We start from the raw sequence: 14,458 nt of genomic DNA, 5'->3' as shown, positions 1-14,458 counted from the left end.
TTACTTGACAAAGAATGCTTTTCAAATAATGACTGATGAAACAAATGTTCTGAATAACTGGATAAGCTCACAAAAACAGCTTGTTCCCCTTATTAAATAGCAGAAAGGCAACAAGCCTCATACTTGAATGAAATTATATCAATGTTTCAGAAAAACAATATAATACTAATGGTGTAGTTGCACACATAACAAGTAATATAAGAGTCGTTGAAGGGTGAAAATAAGCAAAATTTACAAACCACCAAGTTCCAGTTCACTTGAATGTCCTTTGTACTGACTGTAATGAAAGAACACTTGAAGATCCTGTTCAGCACACTCAATAAAGCCATAACTTTGCTGCAAAAAAACATGCATAAATGTTATAGAAGAAAGACTGAATTTGCTTTTAGAGCGGATGAACTTAGGAATAAATATCAATAACATAATGGAAGATGTCATTAATACACATGTTGATGTCAAAGCACTCATTGCCTGTCAAATGTAGTTCAATACAGTTAAATGTAGATGAATGTATTCAAATGTGTTTGAATGTACACAAAAGTAGATGAATGTATTCAAATGTAGATGAATGTATTCAAATGTACATGAATGTATTCAAATGTGGTTGAATGTACACAAAAGTAGATGAATGTATTTAAATGTACATGAATGTATTCAAATGTGGTTTAATGTACAAAAAAGTAGATGAATGTATTCAAATGTAGATGTATGTTTCCAAATGTGATTGAATGTACACAAAAGTAAATGAATGTATTCAAATGTAGATGAATGTATTCAAATGTGGTTGAATGTACACAAAAGTAAATGAATGTATTCAAATGTAGATGAATGTATTCAAATGTGGTTGAATGTACACAAAAGTAAATGAATGTATTCAAATGTAGATGAATGTTTTCAAATGTGGTTGAATGTATACGAAAGTGGTTGAATGAATTCAAATGTGGTTTAATGTCCTCAAACAGGGTGCAAATTAATATTACACAAATGGGCATGTGAATTTCAGTTGAAGGTATTTTCACAATCTTAGGTTAAAAATTGATACAATATCTGTCATGTTAGATTTAAGTGCCTATGTCGAATAATGGGACTTGATATCATTAGAATTATCTTAAAACATAGATTACTGCGGCAAACAGTCCAAATGCAAGTTTCAATAGAAAGCTTTTCAAATTGACCAGAACAAAAAATAAGACACCATACAGTGCAAAACGGTTACAGCTTCCTCTACAAAGGCTATTGAAATCAAAAACATTTTTGGCAAACTTTTAGATATCATGCAAATGCACTTTTAGATGAACAAAGTGACATATTTTTTGTGTATTAAGAAACAAGTTTTTTGGTCATAGATAAATTTTTTACTTCTTCATGGTACATCTTATTATCTTGAAGGAACTTACTCTACAAAAGCAACACCTTTGTAAAAACAGCAGGAATCTTCAGCAAACTTTTGCATTTCTAAATGTCACATAATGATTCATGAAAAAATTTAAAATAGTTGAGAAGCATTTTTTTTTTCATTAATTTGGGTCCTTGACCAGTGCATAAAAACTTCATACTAAACTGACTTTGAATTGTTAAAATAACTTACACAAAGTTTTTCAATGACACCTGTTTCCCTGTGTCTTACATGAACACCATTTGAAAGGTAATGGTCACTGATACCATAGTCCTGAGACCCATTTGTTCACATAGAATGTTTCTAAGTAGTAAAAAAACATTATAGAATGTTTCTAATTAGTAAGAAACATCATAGAATGTTTCTAATTAGAAGGAAAACATTATAGAATGTTTCTAATTAGTAAGAAAACATTATAGAATGTTTCTAATTAGTAGGAAAACATTATAGAATGTTTCTAATTAGAAGGAAAACATTATAGAATGTTTCTAATTAGTAAGAAACATCATAGAATGATTCTAATTAGTAGGAAAACATTATAGAATGTTTCTAAATGGTAAGAAAACATTATAGAATGTTTCTAATTAGTAGGAAAACATTATAGAATGTTTCTAAGTAGTAAGAAAACATTATAGAATGTTTCTAATTAGTAGGAAAACATTATAGAATGTTTCTAATTAGTAGGAAAACATTATAGAATGTTTCTAATTCGTAAGAAAAGGTTATAAAATGTTTCTAATTAGTAAGAAAACATTAACAGCAAAATGAAATGAAAATAAAATTTTTCATAAACAAAATGCAGTAGAAAGTACCTTCCATGAGTCTGTTGCCATATTTGATTCACCAAAAAGAGAATTCTATTTGTTACAAAGGATGCCAGCAATTTGAATTATAACTTTTTGCAAAATAATATATATGGTATATGTATAAAAATTCTCCTCTCAATTTTCCTAAATCACCAAATAATATAATCCATTTGCCGCACAAAAACAGGAGGCACAAATCTGCTGTGAATATTTAAGATTGTTCCGTGTAAGCTATGACTTGCCAATATGAAAGTTTCCTTAACATGGGCTGTGCAAGATGATATGGATTTGGCGGCTTTCTCTATAAAATTTGAATTGGCGTTCCCTCATCTTTTTCTGCTTTGCAGACATTTATTCCTAGCAAATAACCAGAAAAAACTAATTTAACACATTTCTTTAAATATATCATTTGCTCATCATCTAATAACATGGGACATTCAATTACATGTTTTGACTTATCAATAGTGCTGTAGAATATTTATCATCAAGAGCAGAAGTTAACAATCAATAGCACAACATGTATATACATACTTTGTAAGAAAAGACAAGTGCAGTGTCGTGATTGCAACAGACAAATGTGCAACAGTTTATACCTGTTACAACAGACTATCTGTTGCACAACATATACATTTGTTTATTTAAATGTCTTCTTATCCAAATGATTTAGCCGTGTGGTTGCCGGCTTAGAATTGCGCCAACGTATCCTCTGCGTGTCGTAAAAGACGACTAAAAGGGGTTGGTGTAAGGAAGGGCATCCTACCGTAAAACTTTTGCTCCAACAAAATTCATGGACTTTGGAAAAGAAGATATGGCCCCCAGTCCCCGGCAGCCCTTCAGTGGGCAGGGGTGCAAGAATCTCGGATCGAATGGTTGTGGAAGTGTCACCCTTCGGGTAGGCACAGTGAACGTTGGGACAATGAAGGAAGGAGTGCAGAAGTGGCGGACATGTTGAAGAGAAGGAAAGATGTGTGTGGGTTTCAGAGAGTAAGGTTTAAAGGTGAAGGTACGAGAGTCATAAAGGGTGAAGATAATGGAGCAAGATTTAAGTGGTTTTGGAAGGGAAACAGAAGTGGCACGAATGGTGTTGGCTTTGCGATAAGAGAGGATTGGGCGAAGTCAGTTGTAGCAGTGAAGAGAGTTTTGACAGAGTCCTGAGATGATGTAGTTATTGAGGCCGAAGTTGTGAGTTTCGTTGTGGTGTAGCTCTGCAGGTGGACGAAGCGGAGGAGAAGGAAAGTTCTACGACAGCGTGTATGCAGTGAGAGCAGACATTAGAGGGCGATGTGTGATGCTTGTGATTGGAACGGTCATGTGGGAAGCGTAAGAAAAGGATACCTGTGCATGGAGGTTTTGGAGTTGGTGATATGAATGCTGAAGGCGAGGCGATATTGGAGTAGCAAGTTGTGGGATGGTGGTAGTGAATACGTGGTTTATAAAGGAAGAAAGTAAGCTGACGTATGAATCTGGTGACAGTAGGACGGTGGTGGATTATATACTGGTGAATGAAGAAAGGGAAATGGAAGGGATGTGAAATGTGGACAGCACAAGCTGCTGGTCATGGACTGGAGAATCAGGAAGGTGAAAGGAGAAGGTTAGGGTGGCAGGACATGGAAGCCGTGGATGAAGGACAGTGGAATGCTGAAGGTGAGACGGTGGAGGAACGATGGACGATTTGGAAAGAGGTGTTTTAAAGGCAGCGGAGAAGGTATGTGTAAGAAGTAAAGGCGGTGTGTAGAAGAACAGGCATGGTGGTGGATCAACAAGTCAGCGAAGTGATTGGCGCGAGAAGTTGGCATTTAAAGGTGGAGAAAGTCGCGGACTGAAGCAGATGGATCGATTACATCCGATTCAGAAAAAGGCGCGAGGAGGTGGCTAAAGCGAAAGAAGACATCAGAAAGAGCTCTCGTAAAATGCAGGAGAATGGAAGAAGCGTTGTTTAGAACTGCTGAAGAACAAGAAGGAGAGGAACGATATTTTGGTGCCCCGCGTGCAGAACCACGATGGGGAGTTGAAGGTGTTATTGGAAGACAGGTTAGAAGTGTGGAGGGCGTACTGTGACCGTTTGATGAATGTGAGAATGAGTGGAATGGAGAAGTTGAAGCGGATGAAGTTTGGGCCGTGGGAAATAGTGACTGTTGATGAGGTGGCGGCGGCTCTGCGCAAGATGAAGAAAGGAAAGGCGACGGGACCGAGTGAAGTGGGTAGCGAAATGTTGGACAATGAACTATGCGTGAGAGAGTTGTGTAATGTAGCGAACGAGGTTTTGAGGGGCTTAAAGATGCCGAGTACATGGAGAAAGAGTCTAGTGGTGCCGCTGTACAAAGTGAAAGGAGCAGCGACGGTATGTGGGAATTACAGGACTATTAAGCTGATGGAGCATGCGTTGAACATAGTAGAGAGAGTGTTTGAAAGAAGGTTGAGGGAAGTTGTTCGGATGGGGGAAGAGCAGTATGGATTCATACCGTGGAGAGGAACGACGGATGCGTGTTTTGTGTTGAGGCAGCTGCAGGAGAAATTTTTGGAGAAGGACAGAGAATTGTATATGGTGTTTGTAGATTTGGAGAAGGCGTTTGATAGAGTTCGAGAAAGGTGATCGAGTACGCGCTGCGTAGAAAGGTGTGACAGAGAATATGGTTCGGGCAGTTATGGAGACTTATGAAGGTGTAGAGGCGGTGGTTACGGAGGAAGGTGTTAGATCTGGTGTTTTTGAGGTAAAAGTTGGTGTTCATCAAGGTTCAGTCTTGTCGCCGTTACTGTTTGCTTGTGTGATGGATGTACTGACAGAGGAAGTGAGAAGAAAAGAAGGATGCTGGTGTTTGTTGTATGCAGATGACATTGTCTTGGTGGCGGAGTCGAAGCAGAAAGTTCTGGAATGGTACCGAGAATGGAAAACGGCAATAGAAGTCAAGGGACTGAAAGTGAATGAGGTAAAGACGAAGGGGAGGATGCTCGAGGCAGGTGGAGGTGGAAGGACAGTGATAAATGGTGTGTGTGTGGAAAAGAGTTGAGGAATTCGATAATGTGGGAAATGCAGGTAAGTGGGTTCATGGAAGATGTTCAGGTGTCCGTGGTGCATTGACAAGAGTAACTGATTTTGAGTGCAGGACGTGTCGAAGTGGTGGGCGAGTCGCGATTGAAGTTTGAACTGGGTGACGTGAGTTTGGAAGGTGTATCGGAATATTCTGGGCGATGTGTTAAATGATGGTGGAGGGTGCGAGCAAGCGGTGAGGAACAGAGTTCAAGCAGCGTGGTGGAGTTAGAGTTGTCGGGAATGTTGTGCGGAAAGTCGACTTCGTTGAAGCAGAAGGGAGAATTGTATGCATGTGTTAGAAGTGTTTTGGGATATGGAGCAGAGGTTGGGCGCCGAAAGAGGGACCTGAGAAGATTGGCGTCGACGGAAGGAGAATGCTTAGGATGATGTGTGGTGTAACGTTGATGGATAGGATTCGAAGTGAAGAGATTAGAGAAAGAGTTGGTGTTGAGTGTATCGAGAATTGGGTAAGACGCCAGCGTTTGAGGTGGTTTGGGCATGTGGAAAGGAGGGAAGAAAGTGCTGAAATTCGTAGAACGTTGCATATGAATGTTGATGGAGTCCGCAAACGAGGTAGACCGAGAAGAGATGGATGGATGCTGTGAACAGTGATATGAAGGCGATGGGTATAACGAGAGATATGGCGAGGGATAGAGATGTGTGGCGTGGAAAATTCATGGACTGGTCAACCCCGGCGGACAATACTGCCGGTATATAAATGTTGTTTGTTTGTTGTTTTGTTTGTTTATCCAAATGATTCAAACTTTTCTTGAATTGAATGCGCATTAATGCGACTTGAATATTAACAATTGCTAAGCAGTATAAATAAATGCTATTGTCTACTGGAGCTCTTGATTCTTCCTTCAAGTTAATGAACATTCTACTGTTCTACTGTTAAGTAAAATAGCATAATTGAATGTTCAATCTTCTTTTAATAATGAGCGAATGGTGTAGCAGAGTAACAAGTGACAAATCCCACAAAATACTTTACAATAGTGAATAGTACGGAATGAAGACACTGCACTGGATTTCTTGTGATAAAGACTTTAATTTTTATATATAGCAACATAGCCATTGTAATTATACAAAAGATCAATCTACACTAAAACTGGAACAGATAAGGACATAAGTTTCGACATCAAATCAATTTCCACAAGACACTAAACACCAGACAAAAAATATGTTAAAACTTTCAACATGAATCACATCAGATAAAAGCGACTCATAATTTTGAAGCCAAACATACAAATATCATGTCCATATAAATCAGACAAAGGACACGCATTTATTTGTATCTTTAAGAGTCGAGGCACATCTAAAGTTCTTTTTCAATTTGGAAATTCAATGCTGAAATTCACTTCTTGAAGACATCATATATCAAACGAAAAACTTTTTCATCAGAATATCAAATTGCTTGTCAGTCTTTGTTTCTTAATTTATTTCAATAATGGTCATTTGAAGAAACTGTAGCGTATAGTTTTACTTAAATTGGTTGCCGCAAAAGCAAAAAACAAAAGGAAGAATACGAATAGCACACAAATACAGGCAAGGAGAATATTTTGCCGTCTGCTGAGTCTTTGTTAATCGGCTTTGTCTCGAAACATGGTGACTAATGATTGTCAATTTATAAGGTCAAATTAACGCCAACGGAGTACAAGGTGAACAAAATGGTAATTAAATATTTAAGAACTGACAATTGATATCGAAAAAGAAATCAATACCTTTTTGAGGACAAAATTTCGTCCTTAACCACAACACTATTCAAATTTTTACAATCCGCCATATTACATGATATCAGTAAACTCTTGAAAGTTGAAACACCGGGTACTTCCGGTCATCTGTATATGTGACGTTTTAACCGGAGATACTCGTGAGAGGGTCGGCTATGTTTTACGTGACTATAGCCTAATTCGCTGTTTCGCATAAGTCTTCCATACCCTCATAAAGATACCTTCATGTTTCATTGTAATTGCCCCGTATTTCTGTATTTGTAACAAGTTGATATTTTCCGTAAATAAAGCATAATTCGAAAGCAAATGTAAATATGGCCGCGTTTAAACAAAGATCAATCTTTCGGTGGTGTTCAGGCCGGTGTAGAAAAACGAGGAGAGGGGTTAACATCAGACTATTCATTAACGATTTGATTGTCACCAATGAACTTGAAACCACTCGGCTCCTTACTTAGTATTCAACCAAAGGATGTGTTTTGCAATAGAGCTTTCTTAAACATACATTTTTCGTGTTTTTTAAAATGTCAAGTCGTTCCCTCCAACCCATTTCTTCTTCTTTGTTAATCACTAATCTACAGCCGAAGTACAACGTTCCTAGCACTCTCGCAATCAAATCATCAGGAAATTCAATTAACTCGAAAATTTTGGATATTTTCTATGAATATCATCATGACGATAAGAAGAGAAAACAAGAAAGGACAAGAACATGCTTTAAAGTAGCATTTTTTTAAACTAACATAGTTGGTAACAAAGTAAACTCCATCCACTAAAACTTCCAGTTTCCTACGTCAGGTAAATTAATGAGATGACAGTGTGTACATATTCATACATATTCCACAAACTCCAAAATACTTGAATGTATTAAAATCCCCCCCCCCGTCTCATTAAAATAAAATACTGAGCATGCTACGCAACTGTTTATTTGTAATTTAACTTTATTTCTTATTTAATGTACTTAGATAAAAAGTATTACAACTATTATCCTATTTCAAATATTGACTACATCCTTAGCCTAAAAATTTGATGTTATGTTCCAAATTGTTTTCAAACACTCTTCAGAATCATTCACTCTCGTTCACTCTTATAGTTAAAAAGGAAATAAAATTCTATGCTTAATCATATTCTTCTATAGTACGTTAAATTTCAGAAAACGTCTAATAATTTCGCGAAAAAAATTCAACTTCCCCCATTTTTGAGAACTTTTAGTAGCCGTCAAATAACTACAATACGCAGTTCACTGCACTGTAGCAGAGTTTGAATTGATCCTAACAAAAAGAATGACCAATATGACAAAAATAATGAGCAAAATTGCAGCTACAACTGCACCAGCAATGGCTCCAATTTTTCCACTGTCTACAAGATAAAATTGAATGACAAATCATAACATTACAAACAAATATTGTCTTTCAGCAATTATTTTTGTAAAGCTGAGGGTGTAACCGCTCTCACAGCTCATGTATTCATCCCTGTTAACTATTCATGATTTATTTATGGTATAAATTAGGTTTGGAACGCAATGAAATTAGAGAAGACGTACACAAAATCACTAAGGCAGTTATTTGTAGGAATTAAATCGGTTGTATCATAAAACAAAATCTATATTCATCGTTAAAAATTTTCAGGCATTTTACTATACTGAAATTAGCAAAGATCTTGAATCATTGCACTTTAGACATCGATAAACTTCCTTATGCTATTGAAAGCAAACACAAACCTGTGCTTTGGGCAGTTGCCGTCATGGGTCTTTCTGACTTGTGCTTTTGGGCAGTTGCTGCCACTGGACTCCAGTCAGTGGAATAATAATCACCCTGAAACGAAGTGAACATTTATATTTGAATAAAAATTGCAGCAATCAATGCTGATGAAAACGTAAATAAATGGTCGCACCTGATCATTTATGAAAACGCGCTGAAATATTTTGTAGTTACTGCCAGGCTTTAGCGGGCCATTATAATAATTTTCACCATTGGAACGCCGTGTTGTGGTTTCACCGACACCAAGTGTAAAATCAGGCTTAAAGTCTCTGCGAAAGACTACAGCAGCAATATACGGCATTGGTTGTGTGGAAGATATGGCCTTAGAATAAGTCACTAAGTCTGTGTTTTTAAAGTTAGAAGGCAGTTGACTCTCTTTTGTGACATTTTTTATCGCGACTACATAGAAATATCTGCAAATTTAAGGCAAAACATTTTTTAAAATACATGCATAACCTCTGCTTTTGTTAATGGTTAAAATATATCTTATGCATGCATCCGCAATGCCAAAGAAAATCGACGAGTCATCAAAGCTTTCCCCAGAGAGATATTTAGACTACCTCGATCCCACATGAAACCAACTGTCCTATACTTAGCCATGAATCCGAAAAACTCAAAAAATACTTTTAAGTTCCTTTAAGTTTTTTTTACCATAATTTGCTCTAGTAAAATACATACAGTACCGACCTCGAGTAACATGACATGACTCGCGAGTATCGAGTGGCGAGTGGGCGAGTGACTTGCGAGTCAATTGCGAGTGACTCGCGAGTGACGAGTGGCGAGTGGGCGAGTGACTCGCGAGTCAATTGCGAGTGACTCGCGAGTGACGAGTGGGCGAGTGACTCGCGAGTCAATTGCGAGTCACTCTCGAGTGTGAGAAGTTTGCGAGTGAATAAGTGACTCGCTGTTTGCGAGTGAATAAAATAACTCGCTGTTTGCGAGTGAATCGAAATAACTCGCAAAAATTTCCGACAACGACTATTCATTTGAAGCAATATCTCGGTACCTAATGACGTTAAAATCTTTTGAATTTTTTTACAAAATCATTTTAATAACTTCACATTTCTCATGGCACAAACGTTATTCGTAAACGGTAGAGACCATAGAGAAATTAGTGAGAAAATCAAAGTAACTCTCAAAGATTTCTTCTAACAGTCTTAGATTGTTGACATATATTATCTTAAGATAGAATACATTCAAAAACGAATATTGTTTAAGGTCAAATATTTAAGGAATATTTGAGGAATATTAAGAAATATTATATTTAAGGAATATTATACGCACACTCATCTCAACTATGCGATGAGTGTGCGTATAATCTTTTATATTTGGTTCTGAAAGAACTTCATTGACTTCACGTTTTCGATGTGTTACACAGACGATATTGATAAAGGCCATAGACATTTAATAGCAATCAATGAAATAAAACCACGTTTATAGTTAATGGCTAGAACTTTTGCGATTCACTTACCAGTAGAAATGTTTAAAAATGAGATTAGTTTCTGAAACAATTTCATTGACTTCACAGCACTAAATACATTTAATTAATAGCAAGCAACGATAAGCTTCAAAATTTAATAAATATAGCTAATTTATGACTTAACTTTTCTTCTTAAAAACTCATCTATTCTAACAATACATTGTTTCCAAACACTTTCATGTTCTTTTGCATTAACATTAAGATAATATATGTCAACAATCTAAGACTGTTAGAAGAAAATCTTTGAGAGTTACTTTGATTTTCTCACTAATTTCTCTATGGTCTCCACCGTTTACGAATAACGTTTGTGCCATGAGAAATGTGAAGTTATTAAAATGCTTTTGTAAAAAAATTCAAAAGATTTTAACGTCATTAGGTACCGAGATATTGCTTCAAATGAATAGTCGTTGTCGGAAATTTTTGCGAGTTATTTCGATTCACTCGCAAACAGCTAATTATTTTATTACTCGCAAACAGCGAGTCACTTATTCACTCGCAAACTTTTCACACTCGAGAGTGACTCGCAACTGACTCGCGAGTCACTCGCCCACTCGCCACTCGATACTCGCGAGTAATGTCATGTTACTCGAGATCGGTACTGTAGTTACCGGTATTCCACATTTGGATTTTGCAACAAATAAGTCAACGTATTTCCAATCTGCTTGGTGGACAGTTCAGGTGCCACTAAATAAATAAACTTGAATAAATTTATCATCTTAAACAAACCTGTGCATAAACCATAGACAACTTACATCCATTTGTAAATACCCATGTAACATTGCTGTAACATCCAGATCCCACTATTGTAGAAGCTAAAACACGAACATAATATTTTGTGCCTGGTTTCACATTATTTATGTCCAAATGCTGTTCCTCGATCATATACTTCATTGAACAGGTTTCATTCTCAAAATGTGTAATACAAACAGTGTAATTGACTATCTTTCCATTTGTTTTGTTCTTGTCTGGTGGCTCCCACGTAACTGATAACGATGAACTGCTTAAGGCGACAATTTGAACATTTAAAGGTGGACCTTCGGGAACTAAACAAAATCAAAAACATTTGTTTTAAAGATTTATATAAAAAAGTAAATACACTTTAGTAAGAATTCGTTTAAAAATTTCAGGCATTTTACTATACTGAAATTTGCAAAGATCTTGAAGCATTGCACTTTAGACATCGATAAACTTCCTTATGCTATTGAAAGCCATCACAAACCTGAAGACTTGTGCTTTTGGGCAGTTGCTGCCACTGGACTCCAGTCAGTGGAATAATAATCACCCTGAAACGAAGTGAACATTTATATTTGAATAAAAATTGCAGCAATCAATGCTGATGAAAACGTAAATAAATGGTCGCACCTGATCATTTATGAAAACGCGCTGAAATATTTTGTAGCTAGTGCCAGGCTTTAGCGGGCCATTATAATAATTTTCACCATTGGAACGCCGTGTTGTGGTTTCACCGTCACCAAGTGTAAAATTAGGCTTAAAGTCTCTGCGAAAGACTACAGCAGGAATATACGGCATTGGTTGTGTGGAAGATATGGCCTTAGAATAAGTCACTAAGTCTGTGTTTTTAAAGTTAAAAGGCAATCGACTCTCTTCTGTGATATTTTTTATCGCGACTACATAGAAATATCTGCAAATTTAAGGCAAAACATTTTTTAAAATACATGCATAACCTCTGCTTTTGTTAATGGTTAAAATATATGTTATGCATGCATCCGCAATGCCAAAGAAAAGCGACGAGTCATCAAAGCTTTCCCCAGAGAGATATTTAGACTACCTCGATCCCACATGAAACCAACTGTCCTATACTTAGCCATGAATCCGAAAAACTCAAAAAATACTTTTAAGTTCCTTTAAGTTTTTTTTACAATAATTTGCTCTAGTAAAATACATAGTTACCGATATTCCAAATTTGGATTTTGCAACAAATAAGTCAACGTATTTCCAATCTGCTTGGTGGACAGTTCAGGTGCCACTAAATAAATAAACTTCAATAAATTTATCATCTTAAACAAACCTGTGCATAAACCATAGACAACTTACATCCATTTGTAAATACCCATGTAATATTGCTGTAACATCCAGATCCCACGATTGTAGAAGCTAAAACACGAACATAATATTTTGTCCCTGGTTTCACATTATTTATGTCTAAACGCTGTTCCTCGATCATATACTTCATTGAACAGGTTTCATTCTCCAAATGTGTAATACAAACAGTGTAATTGACTATCTTTCCATTTGTTTTCTTCTTGTCTGGTGGATCCCACGTAACTGATAACGATGAACTGCTTAAGGCGACAATTTGAACATTTAAAGGTGGACCTTCGGGAACTAAACAAAAATAAAAACATTTGTTTTAAAGATTTATATAAAATATTAAATACACTTTAGTAAGAATTCGTTTAAAAATTTCAGGCATTTTACTATACTGAAATTTGCAAAGATCTTGAAGCATTGCACTTTAGACATCGATAAACTTCCTTATGCTATTGAAAGCCATCACAAACCTGAAGACTTGTGCTTTTGGGCAGTTGCTGCCACTGGACTCCAGTCAGTGGAATAATAATCACCCTGAAACGAAGTGAACATTTATATTTGAATAAAAATTGCAGCAATCAATGCTGATGAAAACGTAAATAAATGGTCGCACCTGATCATTTATGAAAACGCGCTGAAATATTTTGTAGCTAGTGCCAGGCTTTAGCGGGCCATTATAATAATTTTCACCATTGGAACGCCGTGTTGTGGTTTCACCGTCACCAAGTGTAAAATTAGGCTTAAAGTCTCTGCGAGAGACTACAGCAGCAATATACGGCATTGGTTGTGTGGAAGATATGGCCTTAGAATAAGTCACTAAGTCTGTGTTTTTAAAGTTAGAAGGCAATCGACTCTCTTCTGTGACATTTTTCATCGCGACTACATAGAAATATCTGCAAATTTAAGGCAAAACATTTTTAAAATACATGCATAACCTCTGCTTTTGTTAATGGTTAAAATATATGTTATGCATGCATCCGCAATGCCAAAGAAAAGCGACGAGTCATCAAAGCTTTCCCCAGAGAGATATTTAGACTACCTCGATCCCACATGAAACCAACTGTCCTATACTTAGCCATGAATCCGAAAACTCAAAAATACTTTTAAGTTCCTTTAAGTTTTTTACAATAATTTGCTCTAGTAAAATACATAGTTACCGATATTCCAAATTTGGATTTTGCAACAAATAAGTCAACGTATTTCCAATCTGCTTGGTGGACAGTTCAGGTGCCACTAAATAAATAAACTTGAATAAATTTATCATCTTAAACAAACCTGTGCATAAACCATAGACAACTTACATCCATTTGTAAATACCCATGTAACATTGCTGTAACATCCAGATCCCACTATTGTAGAAGCTAAAACACGAACATAATATTTTGTCCCTGGTTTCACATTATTTATGTCCAAACGCTGTTCCTCGATCATATACTTCATTGAACAGGTTTCATTCTCCAAATGTGTAATACAAACAGTGTAATTGACTATCTTTCCATTTGTTTTCTTCTTGTCTGGTGGCTCCCACGTAACTGATAACGATGAACTGCTTAAGGCGACAATTTGAACATTTAAAGGTGGACCTTCGGGAACTAAACAAAAATAAAAACATTTGTTTTAAAGATTTATATAAAATATTAAATACACTTTAGAAAGAAGTCCTAACAAGTGTACACTGTCATTGTTAACTTAAATATAATACAGTATAAAAAACATGATTGAAATAAATATCGACCAGAAAAGATTTGAGCTTTCAAAAGTCGTCTATGGCAATAACACCATCAATGCAACAACAGCCGATATGTATACACAAAACTGATATGAACTCACCATCTTCAGCAGTTCTAAAAGTAGCTGTAGTTGATCTACCAAAGCCTTCAGAATTGCCAGCGGTTACATTAACTTTATACGTTGCGTAAGGAACAAGATTCGTAATGTTGTACGGTTTTTGTCAGTTACCTCCAGAGTTTTATCAAAACAATCATAGTATCCTTCAGCAAAATCAATAGATATCTTGTAAGAGGATTCGAGATATTTGTACCAAGTTTTACACCAGTTTTTGGGATGTTTCCATGATATCTCGAGGTACGTCGATGCAGATTTGGTTGCAATGAGATCTGTTGGTTTGTCTGGGAGTAAGTCTGCACGATAAAAGAAAAATCTACAAATTGAATCATTTGTAGCTCTTAAGTGAAATAAGTGTTCTGCT

General features: G+C 36.2%; 4 protein-coding genes across 8 annotated transcripts in view; all 4 read right to left on the bottom strand.

Annotated features, from left to right (window-relative positions):
- Positions 1-14,458, bottom strand: part of LOC124451784 (cold shock domain-containing protein E1-like) — a 60,592-nt gene that overhangs the window by 16,978 nt on the left and 29,156 nt on the right. For 4 of the 5 annotated variants that reach the window (XM_047002396.1, XM_047002397.1, XM_047002393.1 and 1 more), the window contains exons 1-3: positions 6,955-7,056; positions 2,209-2,559; positions 240-336 (exon numbers count right to left, since the gene is read on the bottom strand). In XM_047002396.1, the coding sequence (XP_046858352.1) occupies positions 240-336; positions 2,209-2,229 (118 nt within the window). In that variant the 5' untranslated portion in view covers positions 2,230-2,559; positions 6,955-7,056. Of the gene's footprint in view, positions 1-239; positions 337-2,208; positions 2,560-6,954; positions 7,057-14,458 lie in introns of those variants that run through there. The other variant, XM_047002394.1, reaches the window with a different exon arrangement.
- Positions 7,885-9,155, bottom strand: LOC124451789. Its single transcript, XM_047002403.1, has 3 exons — positions 8,851-9,155; positions 8,678-8,771; positions 7,885-8,316 (listed from the first exon to the last, which is right to left on the bottom strand). Exons 1-3 carry the CDS (start codon positions 9,016-9,018, stop codon positions 8,198-8,200), a joined length of 381 nt encoding a protein of 126 aa, XP_046858359.1. The 5' UTR covers positions 9,019-9,155; the 3' UTR covers positions 7,885-8,197.
- Positions 10,802-14,221, bottom strand: LOC124452173 (receptor-type tyrosine-protein phosphatase F-like). Its single transcript, XM_047002758.1, has 11 exons — positions 14,080-14,221; positions 13,551-13,841; positions 13,407-13,482; positions 12,863-13,142; positions 12,720-12,783; positions 12,253-12,543; positions 12,109-12,184; positions 11,560-11,839; positions 11,417-11,480; positions 10,950-11,240; positions 10,802-10,881 (listed from the first exon to the last, which is right to left on the bottom strand). The coding sequence occupies exons 2-11, from the start codon at positions 13,687-13,689 to the stop codon at positions 10,802-10,804; spliced, it is 1,641 nt and encodes a 546-aa protein (XP_046858714.1). The 5' UTR covers positions 13,690-13,841; positions 14,080-14,221.
- Positions 14,143-14,458, bottom strand: part of LOC124452172 — a 27,937-nt gene continuing 27,621 nt past the window's right edge. Inside the window, exon 20 of the mRNA XM_047002757.1 lies at positions 14,143-14,390. Coding sequence (XP_046858713.1) covers positions 14,143-14,390 — 248 coding nt within the window. The remainder of the gene's footprint in view (positions 14,391-14,458) is intronic.

Source organism: Xenia sp. Carnegie-2017, unplaced genomic scaffold (genome assembly GCF_021976095.1).
Source record: "Xenia sp. Carnegie-2017 unplaced genomic scaffold, XeniaSp_v1 HiC_scaffold_24, whole genome shotgun sequence".
NCBI lineage: Eukaryota > Metazoa > Cnidaria > Anthozoa > Malacalcyonacea > Xeniidae > Xenia > Xenia sp. Carnegie-2017.
Note: the sequence above shows the minus strand (reverse complement) of the source record. Positions and strands in the feature narration are given on the sequence as shown.

What these genes read in the sequence shown, in the direction of transcription:
- LOC124451789 (XM_047002403.1), bottom strand. Translation starts at nt 9,018, where the DNA reads ATGCCGTATATTGCTGCTGTAGTCTTTCGCAGAGACTTTAAGCCTGAT. An exon ending in GCGTTTTCATAAATGATCAG is followed by an intron (nt 8,772 to 8,850) that starts GTGCGACCATTT and finishes ACTTCGTTTCAG; the next exon opens with GGTGATTATTATTCCACTGA. An exon ending in GGCAACTGCCCAAAGCACAG is followed by an intron (nt 8,317 to 8,677) that starts GTTTGTGTTTGC and finishes TTTATCTTGTAG; the next exon opens with ACAGTGGAAAAATTGGAGCC.
- LOC124452173 (XM_047002758.1), bottom strand. Translation starts at nt 13,689, where the DNA reads ATGAAGTATATGATCGAGGAACAGCGTTTGGACATAAATAATGTGAAA. An exon ending in GCGTTTTCATAAATGATCAG is followed by an intron (nt 11,481 to 11,559) that starts GTGCGACCATTT and finishes ACTTCGTTTCAG; the next exon opens with GGTGATTATTATTCCACTGA. An exon ending in CCAAAAGCACAAGTCTTCAG is followed by an intron (nt 11,241 to 11,416) that starts GTTTGTGATGGC and finishes GATTTTGTTTAG; the next exon opens with TTCCCGAAGGTCCACCTTTA.